The sequence below is a fragment of the Diadema setosum genome, chromosome 2 (genome assembly GCF_964275005.1).
Source record: "Diadema setosum chromosome 2, eeDiaSeto1, whole genome shotgun sequence".
NCBI classification, from domain to species: domain Eukaryota; kingdom Metazoa; phylum Echinodermata; class Echinoidea; order Diadematoida; family Diadematidae; genus Diadema; species Diadema setosum.
In genome coordinates, this window is record NC_092686.1 from 22,904,664 (window position 1) to 22,919,206 (window position 14,543).

Here is a 14,543-nt window from a genome sequence, read left to right on the forward strand (position 1 = left end):
AAAGCCATTTCCTGTACTTGTATTAATACTTTTATTAAATCATGGCGTCCTTCACGATTGACACTGGTCGCGCCCATACAGAAGGCAGTAAAAGATGTCTTGTTCTCCACTGTTTTTGTACAATAAGCCCTCGAAATTCGACGAGATTGGCAGAAAATAGCCGATCGGATTAACCCTGAGTGTGCACCTGAACTTTTCCCACTTTATGCCAAACACGTGCGACTGCCACACGGTCGTCTATATAGTGGAGCCACATGTCTCAGGTGATGAAAGATTCAACTTTTTGGATGGTTACGAATGTCTCAAGTGTCTAACCTCGACTTCCGTCGCATCTGTACGTGTCCATATGTCATGTACGTGGCATCGCATCAGGCCAAGGAGGTACAGGCTTAGCGCGATCTGTATCATGCATGGCCCGAACGACCGTAGACTTTAGAAGAGGCTCCACTTTTTCGAGCTTGGAAAAAGTGTGTAGTTATTGTAAAGGGTAGATCTTGCGGTGAAATGAGATAATAGTTATGTAGAAGCAATAATAAGTCATTTGTATCATCATCAGTAATAATCGTGATACATACTGGGTACATACTTGGTATGTTATTAAACATCAGTTCAAAGGTGAAGACGTCATTGTGTGTTCTTCCGTATAGCTTAAGGTAAACAGACAGTACATAATTATGATGTGCTTGTGATAATTTTACGCTTTAAAGACTGGTGATATGGCTACACTCTTCCCTCTACGTGAACGATGATATTTAACAATTTATGAGCCTTCTTCCTTTGTAATTGTAAGTAATAATAATTTGCGATTGTTTCCACTTTTCTCTCCTATATCACATCCATGCAGCTATATGTGAGGATGGTTGTGTGCACGGTACCTGTGTCAGCCCCAACCAGTGCCGATGTGATCCTGGATACACGGGATCAAACTGCAACGCAGGTGAGCACTTTATCATGTTATTTTATCGCTGAATACGACGACGACGAGGATAACGAAAATGACATGATAATCATGATTTTCATCACTTCAGCCTTTATAACAATGCATAATTACTATTAGGTCAACAATTATTGTATACTTTTACTATACTCAGTTTGCATTGTTTTGCTTGTGAAACCTTATTCTCTGTTCTATATTGTACCAAAAAAAGTGAGATGCCTATGTTCTCGTCGAAAAATGAAATAAAAATTGAAATAAAAATTGAATTGAATTGAACTGAATTGAATTGAACTGAATTGAATTGAATTGAATTAAATTGAATTGAATTGAATTGAATTGAATTGAACTGAATTGAATAGAATTGAATGATAACAATAATAATGTGGGTGATACTGATACTGAGTGATGACTACTTCTACCTCTCTTTATGTTATTGTTATTTTTAAGAATATCCTTTTCCATCAGTACCATCATCATCATAATCATTATTATCATTATGACTATTATGACAGCTACACACCTCGGCTTTTAGGGTCATCCTCGAGTGTCATCAGTAACTATATACAGCGCGAACGTTACCTCTTCGGCGATTCGTTTCTCTCGCTCATTGCGTTAATTGAGTGGCTTTGTTTTGACCCGTTTACTTTTTGGCTGTAACTAATTGATTCGATCATCGCAATTGTCCTGTCCGCGATCGATATGGGACATGACGTCATTCTTTCCTATAAGTGACGCTGGACGTAAAGGTGACATAGTAATTAGTCATGTAGGGCAGTTTTCCCCCGTCCCTTTCTTCATTTCAATTAATGCTCTCAGAATTCCAGATTGTCTACACAGTCGATTGGCCACAATTTGCAACTTGATTTCTCCGTTGTCCTGTTATGATAGCAAATAACCGAAACAAAACAAATTAACGAAGAAAATGCAAGTTCAGTCTATATACACATCAGCCTTTGATGTCTGCATGGGTGTACAGAAAAGTGGTGATAGTCTTCTGAGTGTGTTTCCAACCCAAGCCGATGTATTTAACATAGAAGTATAGCATAATGATACAGACGAAAGTTTTACGTAAAGAATCAAATGAATACAAGGGCTACATAAAGAGAATACGACAATGGATCATGTCGTGTCGCGAGCGTGGTTAATTATGACATTCCAAGGACATTTTTAAAGTGATCAATGCTATTTTTTCCTTCAATCAATTCTTTTCCCACTTAATTTGAGGCGTTTGATAAACAGAACATCAGTGATGAATTATTCATTATTTTAAAGCCATCCCGCCATTAAATTTTTCTTCATTCGCATGCGACTGGCTTATGTGTTATCGATTCCTGCGCTAAAGAGCAGACATCGTATGATATAATAATATCTCCATCATCAGTGCAGTTAATGATATGGATGCATTATTTTAGGTGCAATTTCTGAAAATGAGCTTTTTGTGTACGCTGTAGTTGCGTCAAGGTCGTTATTATTACGCATTCAAAGCACGCGCTGCGAACCGTCCGTGTCACTTGTTTTTAACGTTAATTCCGCCCCGCTTCCCCATTTTGTAAGGCGCACAACTGAGCCATTCGTAAAAGTATGTTTGTTTATAGCACAATAACAGTAACGCGCAACGACCGGTCCAGTCCATTAGTAGAATTAAGATTCGTTTTGATAGGTGTATCAGGGCCGCGGTGGCTGAACTTGGAAGAGCGAGTTTGCTTCCTACTTTGGATCATAAATCATACCGCATTGCGAACGCCGAAACGGATATGTGATTGGAGGATGAGGGTAGGTCTCTCTGGAGTAATGAACAAAATACTTGACACATGTAGGTATTAGATGAAGAAATAATGATTTTCAGCACTAATAAGCCACATTTTCTGTTGGAAAATTAACATTGTCACTTACGAATGGATGCAGACTTTGCTGTATATGTGATTAAAGGGAAATAATTTACCGCCAAAGTACAAGTATTGATTTATAAAGTTTAAAAAGTTCACATTTCTTCGTCTCGTTATTGCCATAAAATGTTTAGGATGATAATTATTGTCCCTGCCTTCTGAAAGAGGGATATAATCAATTGTTCTGTCATTATTCCAAAAAAAAAAATGTAAATGTGTTGATTTCTCTATGTAATATTCTATGTCATTACTCTTCTGTGACAACGGGGATTACGTAGTCCTTGTATTCAACAACGGCTGCAAGTGGGATTTTACCAAAACTTCAAAAAGTAATAACTTATGAACGGATTGTCGCATTTTTTCTTCGGGATTGTCAGACAACAACACAGCAGATCGCGCTTCAGAGTTATTTCAAGTTCCCGAAGTCAGACAATCGTAACAGCCTATCCTGTCCAGAGAATTGTGTGTAGGTCTGTCTGGGACTGGGAGGGTAGTATAGACCGCTTTCGCGTTGCTTATCCAGGTCAGGTGCAGTCGAAGCTATGGGGCGCTAATTGACTCTAAGTGGCGCACAGTGCCAAGCATCGCCCTCGATATGGAATGCCAGCAGCTGAGGGTGTCCACGTTCTATATGAAGCAAAAGAGAGAGAGAGGGGACTCAGATAATACCCCTGTGTCACTTGTTTGTAGGTGAATATGAAAGCCCCGCAATTTCTCACATATTCTCGATTGCGAACGATGACAGTGCCAATGAATTCGATGCTTATTCTTTGCGCGATGATGTTGACTTTATACAATTGTGAAAACAGGAGAGAAACGGAGAGGAAGATACCTGCGGCTTATTTATATATTGCTTGTATTATGAGGTAGCACAACGAATTCTTTCAATGATGATTTTGATCGAGCGCAAATGACGGCTGATAGCAAGTCAGAGTATATGCCGAAACCAGCAACAACTGAGTCTTCTAATTTGTTACGATGATACCCCGCCGTACGTGAGCCCTCCACCTGTGTACACCCATCTGAGTTTTATACCTTAGTGGTGTCTCCTTCCCATTAAAGCTCTCTCCGATCCACTTATTATTTTCTTTAATCTGTACACGTATATCTCAGTTATATATTCTATTAAAGATCGAAGAAGTTATATATTGTGAAGTTTCGCTATTTTCCACATATTCGGGTGTACACACTGTATGTTCTATTGTCTTGAAAACAAAAAAGAAATGACCGTATTTCATTTGAAACATATATTTGATGCAGAAAATTCCCAATAAATTCATTTGAATAGAAAAATTAGAAATACCGTGCGTATACACCTTTACCGCAGGTAGCTTTTAAAAGTATACGTACTTGTGTTTTGATACAAAATAGAGTTGGTAGGAATTGTTCAAAACAAACCACTCTTAGATTCTTTGAGATTCTAATAGAGTTTTGAGAATCTAATGATACATTTTGCAATTAAAATACCTGTTTTTGTAAGCTTTGTCAGTAACAAAGCCATTCTATATACATGCCACTCAATGAACACGTAATATGGCTTCTTGTCTAGATTTTCCCCTAAAAGGTGGGAAAATTACACCGCCTGAAATTTCTCTTTTGCTGCTGAGAACACTTGATGTTTGCCCTCAAGAGGAAAATATAGAAGCGGGGGAAAAACAATTATGAAAGTGGTTTTAGGATCGAACTTTTTCTCGCTACATGTCATTGTTCCGCGAGTGTCTTGCGCTTTAGCAAAATCTCAGATAACGTTTATACCTCGTAGCTCGCATTTCTGAATGGTAAGAAGTCCTTCGCAAAGTTTATTGACGTTTCAGTTTAAGTAGTTAAACTGAGCGTGGCATAAGGAAGTAAGTGTTGTGTTTGGAATGATTCCTTAGATGAAATTGATGCCTCTCTAATTTTCCTTTATTTGATTAATGATATCATTAGGTTCCTGCGGGAAGTTGATTTCCAGTAGGACAAGCTGCACAGGGATATTTTGTTAGGAAAATAGTATGACGTTTTATTTGTAATATGCACTTAATTTCGCAAACACATTGTGGTAAAGGGGTGGTAAATGCTGTCATCAAGGGGGTCACCTTCCTGCTGTCACAGAACAATGTACCCATACCACTAACCAAGGTGGTATCACCAGGGAGGTGGAATATCCCTTCCACCTCTATCACCCACTGGTATCACCATGGTATCACATGCCTCCTTGCACTAACCCTTCTGTACTCTTTCCTCGTCGAACTCCTGTCACCCCTACCACCACTCGTTCAAAACTCAAGGTTTCGTTGTGGTCCCACGTGAAATTGGCGTAGGTGTATGATATATCGTCGACCGATTTCTGCTGTTATGTCGAGTTGACCCAAACGTGCCTCCTCAGAACCGTTTTCAAGACTCCATGCATTGTTCATTGCAAATAATCTTTATGATTACCCACTTTTTTTTTTTTATTCCACTACCTATGCACGTCAGATCTTAATGAGTGTGGTCTTGAACCGCGACCTTGCAACCAGCGGTGTATCAACACGCATGGGAGCTACAGGTGTCACTGCGAACAGGGGTATCTCTTAGAAGAAGACGGAAAGACATGTATACGTGAGTACAGACTTTCATCATCTTTATTTGTTTTGATATATTTTTCGTATGTAGGCAAGTGTCGGTATAGCATTCATCTTCATGCCTCAACGTAGATTTCGTATTCAAACGCACGATATCGTATTCATAGGAGTAAAGGTATACGGAGCTATCTCTTGTGTATGTCAGTGTATGGTTGCTCGTCTCGTCTTTGTGTGTGTGCGTTCGCGTATCATGGGGCGTGTCGCACCAATTACATGTATACTTCACTTACTTCTTACCAAGGTTGTTTCTTGTGCCCCCAAATGATGTTCCTTCGTATCATTGATGTCCTTGCCTTGTTTGGGCGTGTGGTAAAAACTTCTTGAGTCGTTTAGAGGTCGTTCAACCTTTGTACTATGAAGACTGCATTAAAAAAATAGGAAAAAAATACAGCGGGATGCGAGCCTCGCTCTTTGTGGTGGATCTTGTCTATTGTTGTTGGTTTAGAATGGAATGACATGATTTCACCCCTTGTTGCCCTCTTTGTCAATTGTCAAGCGACCCGCTTATTGATCATCCCGCTCCAATTTCCATTATATTGCAATTTGTGGTGCGAATTCGGCATGTCCGATGTTAGATTATGTTTACATTGGCTCCACTTCTCGCTATTGTGGATGACTCAAGAAAATAGGACAGCAAGGAGGGGAAAAATAACGCTTTGTGTATGTTCTCCTTGAACGCACACTCAAGTAGCCAACATGTTTACATTCTTCTCCAATTCGGCAGCCGATTTCACACATGTCATGTCAAGACCAGAGCTCACGTTGTTACCGTCGGCTCAGAGGAAACAGCCAGTGGCCGGGGATCGAGCGACATTGGCCGCTATCGGCGCTAAAACACGTCCAGTCCGAAATTCATGCACTGTCACCATACACGTTTAGCCCCCATTCACAAATCCTCCTATAACCACAAGAGTCCATATAGCAGACTGCACGTTAGTCAGACCTCGGGTCGTATAGGATTAAAGAAGGGCTGCAGATCGTTATTCCGCCAATCAATATCATCTCCCAAACCTTCTCAACACAATCATTTATTTAGATGAGGATAAACAAACATTACCGTCATCCTGATATAACAATATTTGAGTTATCAAAAAAAAAACAAAGAATGGTTGGGTAATCATCATAAATAGTCATTTCAAAGGTAGATTTAGCCGTCACAATTGCAAGTGAATATTACTGACTTGATTAATAAAAAAAAAAAAAGAAATCCTAGTATCCTTAATCTTGTTATTTCCGTTGGGATACGCTTATTGCTTCATGCTGTATTTATTTTATCTTGTTGAACGTGCATTATGGCTGCTTCATTAGAAGGGTTGATAGTTTGAAGAAATATTAAACTGGATAATTGGTGACTATACTGCCATCAATGAAAATAAGGCTGCTTTGTGTGTTGTCTTCATAACTATACTTCCTGTATCTTCCTCCCTTCCCCCGCGCCCTTCTTCGTTTAACATAGCTGTGATTGGTTTGCGATTGATTCAAGCACACACGAGTGTTGACTCGCAGAAAACATGTTGTCATTTGGACTGCAGTATCGATGACTTTGTTGTATACACACCTGCCTAACACTATTCTCTTTTCAAGACTCTCTGTTGCAAATTATTGTGATCATCGAGTTACAAACAAACGATTTTAACTCGCATTGCAATGCTCTCACTCAGAAAAGTGTGTTCCTAGACCGAGTAGGTATTATTATAAAGTTATGACCAGAGAGAGAAAGAAAAAAAAAAGACCAAATTTCCTCTGATTTTTTTTCTATCGCACAAAAATAATGAGAAGTAGATTCTCTACTGCTGAATTCAATTTTATCACTGTTCGTTCTGATGCTGTACTCGTAATGGCTTAGACATGACATCCTCTACCCAGTATAGATGCGATAGCCATAAATACACACCAGCATTCATCAAATAGTGAAATGTTAATGAGAATGTTTCTGTCTTGTAATGGCATTATCACCTCGGCGCAGAACCACACTCAAGCGAGCCGCGTCCCTGCGCTAGTGGCCGAGCATCCTAGTGAGAACTAACTCAAAACTGAACATATTTTCAGCTCTGAAGTAACAGCCATGCAGTTTTAAATAGTTTACAAATGAGATGCAATGTACAAAGCTCAGAGGAAGAGAAATATCTGTGACAAACAAATATGGCGGTGAATACTTTGCAAGACGATTCATTGGCATTTTAAAGTCATAACCAGTGCGTAATGAGACTATAACGAAATAATGAAATCATAGTTATATGATAATAACAGTACATGTACCACAATTAAACCTACATTAACTGGATAGCTATCACTGCAGATCAACGACATCTTTGAGGGTTATAATTAGTTCTCATTGCTTAGCAACTGTCCACGTGACTCCGCGGTAATTGAGCTGGGATAGAACGCACTGCCTGTAGATATAATGCTACTGCATCATTACAATCAGCAGACGAAGGCACCACTGACTTCCCCTTCATGTTCCCCGAATGATGTCACAATGGTCAGACATTCATCGGCCAGTGTTGGGAATCAAAATATCATTTTTTTTTTTCACGAGAGGAGGGGGAATTAGAGCTTTCTCGGTTGAGACGTCAGCGTCTTCATCAATACTGTAAGGAGACATTTTATCGTGTGCGGAGTTGGAGCCGCGCAATATAAAGGTAATCCAAAGAGATTGAAGTAATCTAATATCAGTCTACGTCCGTGTGTGGGTGGATGTGTGTCTGTGTCTTTCCAAGGAAGGAGGTACTAGGCGGTCTGTCCGTAGTGTCTGTGCGTGCACGTCTTTTGGTGCGTTTCCTCGCGCATGTTTATATTATGTATTGTGCATATCTTCGAAATCATGCTGTCAAAGTGTCGGTGCAAGGTTATACATGAACATAAATGGTCGCGATAATTATTCATCATACTGATTTCTTAAATTAGAGACTGACGTATGCCTCCGTTGTCGGAAAATAATGACAGAATCTGCTCTCCGTGTTTATTTACGACCTGTCTGTCTTGTCTGTACATGGTGTCCTGCTTTAAAAGTATTGTTTACCATTTTTTTTTCTTTTTGTAAGAAAAAAAAAATATTCTGAACCGCTTGGTCCGTTTTGATACCATTGTATTTGTAACAATGTTTAAAAAATGAAACTAAGTAAAAATGCGGTTAGAAATAATTATCAAATATGTAAGATTTTGATTTACTATACCCATATTCATTTACCTATGGAATGTAGTGTTAGAATCACCATCTCTAGAATTGTTTTTTTTTTATTTACTATAAAACATGTTGACAATGACAGCATGTTTTTTTCAGAAGTTGTGCAAACTTGAATATTTTCTCATTAATTTGAACAAAGCTAACAAAGTACGACGATTATCTTATCATTATTGTCATTGAGCTTCCACGAAGTTCCAGAGGCTCCATATAAGGCAGCATCACGGTCATGGTGGCGTTTACTAAGAATAATGAGAACGATAATTACTCTTATGATCTTGAAGATACATTCCTTCGTGATAAGGATAAAGATAAACGCAGGTTGCCACGAATCAAAAGAAAAAAAAAAGAAACATTTGTCTCGTCTGCATACTTTATGAACGTAGAAGGAAGGTACTATATATAAGATGTATTATTTTAATTAATGTAATATTTTTCTTTCAAATTATCGATTATGATTCAGTGTTTTCTGCCGGAATAGCGATAGGTAGATAGATAGATAGATAGGTAGATAGATAGATAGATAGATAGATAGATAGATAGATAGATAGATAGATAGATAGATAGATATAGATAGATAGATAGATAGATAGATAGATAGATAGATAGATAGAGAGGGGCGGGAAGGGAGGAAGAGAGAGGTATCCAGGTTTTTCTTCTGCGAATTTGTTTTCGATCAACTATTCATGAGTCACTCCATGTGGAGTGTCTTCTTGGGATGTGATTCAAATTAGAGAACAAGAATACCCCTGGATAGGAGGCAGCCATTTTGTCTTCTTTATCAGAAGCAGTAATGGAAGACGCCGCGGCAGTGCGTGAAATCACAAGGGAGATACGGGGCGTGCGTATTTTCATAAGAAAGCGAGTCTTTGCCACGGCTTGAACGACGCGAAGAATGATGGGAGTTTGGGAGCCATTTCCCGACTCATCACTCTTGAAAGAGAAAGACTACTTAATACAAAGAAGAAAAACGAAACAGTTTCACTCGAAGAGTACCGTATTCTTCTACGTTTGCATGCAACTACGTAGATGCATCCCTTTTGTGACCCCCCCCCCATTCCCTGGTCCCTATAAATTGACAGGGTCGCCTACCAAACCGAAACACCTGTGAACTGTTTATGAACCATTGCCTGCCTGCTTACAAAACGTGTTTTACACTGTCAGGCATGCAGGCATGGCAAACCATGCGTGGTCATATCATATCTTGCTTTTTGAGACCTTGGCAATAGTGATTGTCAGAAGCGATTAGCATTGTTTCGTGTGTGTGGATGGACGATGGAGCATGTACCAGTTTGTGTACAATGCAGACTCCGAGGATCTCATCCACAAAAACCCTTGACAAAACAAGATGTCTAGCGACAGAGGAAACGAACCTTTGCCGAGCGACGTTGCTCACCTCACCGCTGGGAAGTGATTTGGTTCAGCGACTGCTAGCCTGCTAGGTCCCTGGTTCGGAGCCACCCGGGACTCATTGATGCAAAACATTGTGTGTCAACCTCCATTATGCAAGTACACCTTTGACGTCTCAAAATTCGATCACGGAGAGTGGGAAGCGACATGTTGGAGCTGGTGCCCGTTGAGATTCGCCCTCTTCTTCTTGCAGTAAGGAAAACACCAAACACCGGGTTACCAAACTCACCTGTTTAGGGATTGGGAGGAAGGGGCGCACCAAGGAGGTACTAGGCGAGCTCGCCTAGTACCTCCTTGGGCGCACCAGGGAGATGTGAGAGAGAACACCTCCCTGGGCGGAAGATGTCAATTCCTCGTGTTTCTCCCAAAACTGACAGTGGAATTTCACACTGGCACGATATGTGGTCTATGAAAAAAAGCCAATTTGATTCGAATGTATTTTCAACAAGTTCACTCCAACTATATAATACACGTACCAACAACGACATAAAATCAACAAAAAGAGTTTCAACCAACCCCCTTTCCACCACGACGTAGTGCTAAATGTTAGGGTCACTGTAGCCTTTTATCAAGGCCCTCTCGCTATAAGATGGCTGTAACGGGCAAGCGCGACATCGCGAGGAACCCCACTTGGCTGGACTCTCCTCACCATTATAGCGAGAGGGTCTTGACAAAAGGCTAGGGTCACTCTGGAATCAATCCCATTTATATCACACAGCACATTGTATTCCTCACTCCCAGGGCAGCAACTTTCCAACCAGACTGCCCTTTTATAAAGCACACATGCCGGATCCAACCATCAAATATACATCAACTTCATGCCCGGGATTCATATCTTCACCTGTAAGTAGAGAAGAGTCAGTGCAGATAAAATGTATAAGTACCACAGCGAGGCTCGAACCCTGACTTTTATCTTTGAAAGCGCAGTGCGCACCTACCAGGGTATAGATCACACTCACTCGGCCAACCAAAAAGAGACCAAGAACCAACATAAATGAAAAGTGCGACAATAGTGTCTTTGTGTGATCATGAAACTAGTAGCTCCATGGTGTGATCAACCGAGATAATTATTCTATCGAGTTGGAGATTCTTACTTCTCAAGTGTCACGTCCAGATTTCTCGCTGAGTAACTGATTTGATCCACTTTCTTCATAACATTATTCTAAGTAATGGTTGAAGTGGCTACAAAAGGGGATCTCAACATCCAAAAATAGCTAAAGAGAGCACTTCATTGATATGTACGTCAGTCGTCAATTATTGCTATTTGATAATCATGTGTATCAATGAGCGTCATATCATGGAGATTTGTCTCGCATAGTTTTCTTTTTTTCTCCTCCTCAAAGAGAAATCTCAAATTACTTCTGAGATATTCGTGGAATCATGTAATGGAGAACGCAGAATAATCCCATCGTTGAGGGCGAAGTTAGAACTTCGATGGTGTTATGCAAATTGAAGCTACATGATGTATTGTTCGTGTTCCCATGACAACGGTGATTATGAATTATGATTGTGTGCATCATTCTCCACCCCCCCCCCCCATCTCGTTACGATATGTTTTTAACCCTTTCTGTGCCACTAAGTCAAATGAGCACAAATTTCACACATATGGACAAGAAGCGAATGTGGCATGCAAAAGGTTAATCAGAGTTTTCATGCTGTCATTTCGTGTTTGCTTCTTCTTGCATCTTCGTTCTTGTGTGTATAGCTACATGTGTGTGTGTGTGTGTGTTTGTTTGTGTGTGTTTGTTTGTGTGTATTTGTGTGAGTATGTCGAGTTTATTCATAGCTTCATACATCATACATCATGGTCCAGTATACGGACCAAATTTTCCGCAAAAAGGAAACAAGGCCATGGATTTTTATCATGGGTCTGTTTCTATCATGATATTATTGGCGGCTTAAACACAAACATAGGACTGGAAGACATCTTGTAAAAGTAAGAATGAAATCTACAGTGCAGCATAATAAACACGTGGGTATTTCAAGAAAAGAAACAGAAGCCGCTGTGTTAGGATCAGACAATAAGCTGGATATTAGTCAAAGCTGAGTGTTAGTGGACCCAAACTCACCTTATTGTCTTGCAGTGAGCACAATAACAATAGCGATACAAAGAGTACAGATATTACGGATTGTAAGGATTTTCTGTTACTTAAAAGATAGCTACGGTCACAGACTGATGTCTTTATCGTTATCACTGGATCGAACTCAGAAGGGGCTTAATTGGCCACAAAAATTTGTTACAATCGAATTGCTCACTATCTCAAAAGAACATCGGTATCCCTCGATGAAAGAGCCTTATTTTTGTCTCTGTTTCCAGGAAGCTTTGTCTCGACTTTGGCTCCAGGCAGCCTGAAAGTGGCAAATTAACCCGAGCGTCATCCCCATTCCAACCGAACTAATTTCTGTTTGAATTTTTCTGTATTAATCCTGCCAAGATAGAATAAGAACAATAAAACAACAACAACAACAACAACAACAGAAAGCTCACTCTCTATTAAAAAGGCGCTTAACGTGGAAAGATTTTGTCTCAGGGATACTACGCATCAGTCGTGCAGATTCCATTTTAAGTCAGAACTTATGCATGAAAAGCTGAGGCCTATCTGGTCGTTCACCCAAGAAAGCCCTCTTCACAGCGTCCATTCTTCGCGTCACCGATTTCCTTGCCGCAAAAATCGCTTCAATTTTCGTCAAAATTCACGCTAGTGACCACACGTTGACACCGGGCATTCATATCGGTGCTCAGTACATGATGCGAACTGTTAACCTTCAGATAGCGACCACAGGGTGACAGTGATGGATGTGGATTGGACGGGCGACAACAGACTGACAGGATAATATTTTTAGCAAATTATTCTTCCGGTAAAACCGCGATCTGCTAGTGACTGTTTCTTTTTCATTCCCTGTCCATTCGCAGCATTGAGTAAATTCCGAGCTATATTTGTGTCACGAGAAAAATGTCCATGGTTATACACGCTCGCTGCACCACAAACACACCGGCAACACTATAGTCAAACATTATAAGGCAAAGAAAATCGGTTTAAGAAAATATGAAATAGAGAAGCATAAATAGTATGAAAGCTGCTCTTCTTCCCTCTCTTGTTTGGTCTGCTCGCCTACACATTCTTCTGGAAAACTAGTTCCTCCGTGTACATCATATTGTTACATATTGTCTCTACGGGGCGAAGAAAGAGAGAGAGAGAAAAAAAAAATAGAACAAAGTCCATTTCTCTGTCGCTTAAATTTTAGCAACATGTCAGTGTCTGACGACGTTTTTACTGTTGTTTTTCATCATTCTTCGTTCTGTACGGGGTCCGGCAACAGTTACTAAGCGAACGGAAAAAATAACGGGGCATTAAGTTTCCGATTAACTCCTCTGCGCCATTTCCCCTTTTCACGTCTATTTTTCATCTTATCTGCTGCAACAACCTGTTCTCCTCCCCACTTGTCCCTGATTTTAACCGTTGGACATGAAGAGACAAACAAACAATTAAAACAAAACTCAAGGTAAACAAAACAAAGAAACGAATAACTGAAACTACGTAATGCACGGGATCAGTCCTTGAAAAGTCTGATACTGATATGAAAATTGGCTGAAAGTCGTCTCTCTGTCTGTCAGCACCAAAAAGCTTTTACTTATGAGTAGGTAGTGAGAAAAATCTCTTGATGATATTGGTAAGCTAGTCTCTCCCAACCCCCCCCCCCCCACCACCACCACCACCACCACCACTCCCACACCGGCGCGGGTAATGATTATGCCGTAATGGCCTGGCCGATCAAGCCAGTGCTTTGCCGCAAATTACGATGAAGAGGGGGACATTATTGGAACGCTCAAAAATGCACATTATCATATTACTATCAGAAACCACTGACACAACAGGCGGTAATAATATGTACTTCACTTCGAAGATGAGTGTAATATATTATCAGATAAGAGCAATTCTCTCTCAAGCCTTCGACGAACCACTCTTCACTCTGCAAAGCAAGTCGTTGAGGGCAGGGCTGAATGCTTTCTTTTTAAGTCTGATCAATTGTTATTCTCTTCGCCAACTCTCCAAGGAGTATGCTCACAAAATTAGCTGTAAGTGGAGTGCAGTATTCATCTCTGTGGTTTTTATTGTTGTATACTGGTGGTCCGACAGCGCGGCAAATTATGAAAAGATAATCAGATGCCGGGAACAATGACACAATAATTTCACGCAGTTGAATTCGATTTCCCCTTTCCTATTTTCCCGCAAAGAGATGATAGATATAGCGATGCAAAATGCCTACTGTACACTATATGGAATGGTAAATATCACAATTTATGTATTCAGAAGTTTCGTAGAAGAACCAACACCATCTTTCGTTATATCAACATGCATGTCACGCTTGTTCCTCAGTACGCAATACTGCGTGACCTTAGATTGCACTTTGCGATTCTGCCTGTATGTATTTTCTTTTCCTTCTGTGGCATGGTGCCATCATGAACCTAGCTCCGCGGTGCCATATAGACATGATAGATGTGGATTTGTTTATCTTCA

The 14,543-nt window shown here is 40.2% G+C and overlaps 1 protein-coding gene across 1 annotated transcript in view; it reads left to right on the forward strand.

Moving 5' to 3' along the window:
* The window catches only part of LOC140243342 (uncharacterized), a 94,879-nt gene that overhangs the window by 30,866 nt on the left and 49,470 nt on the right, over window positions 1-14,543 (forward strand). The window contains exons 5-6 of the mRNA XM_072323020.1: window positions 845-937; window positions 5,284-5,406. Of these exons, the coding sequence (XP_072179121.1) occupies window positions 845-937; window positions 5,284-5,406 (216 nt within the window). The remainder of the gene's footprint in view (window positions 1-844; window positions 938-5,283; window positions 5,407-14,543) is intronic.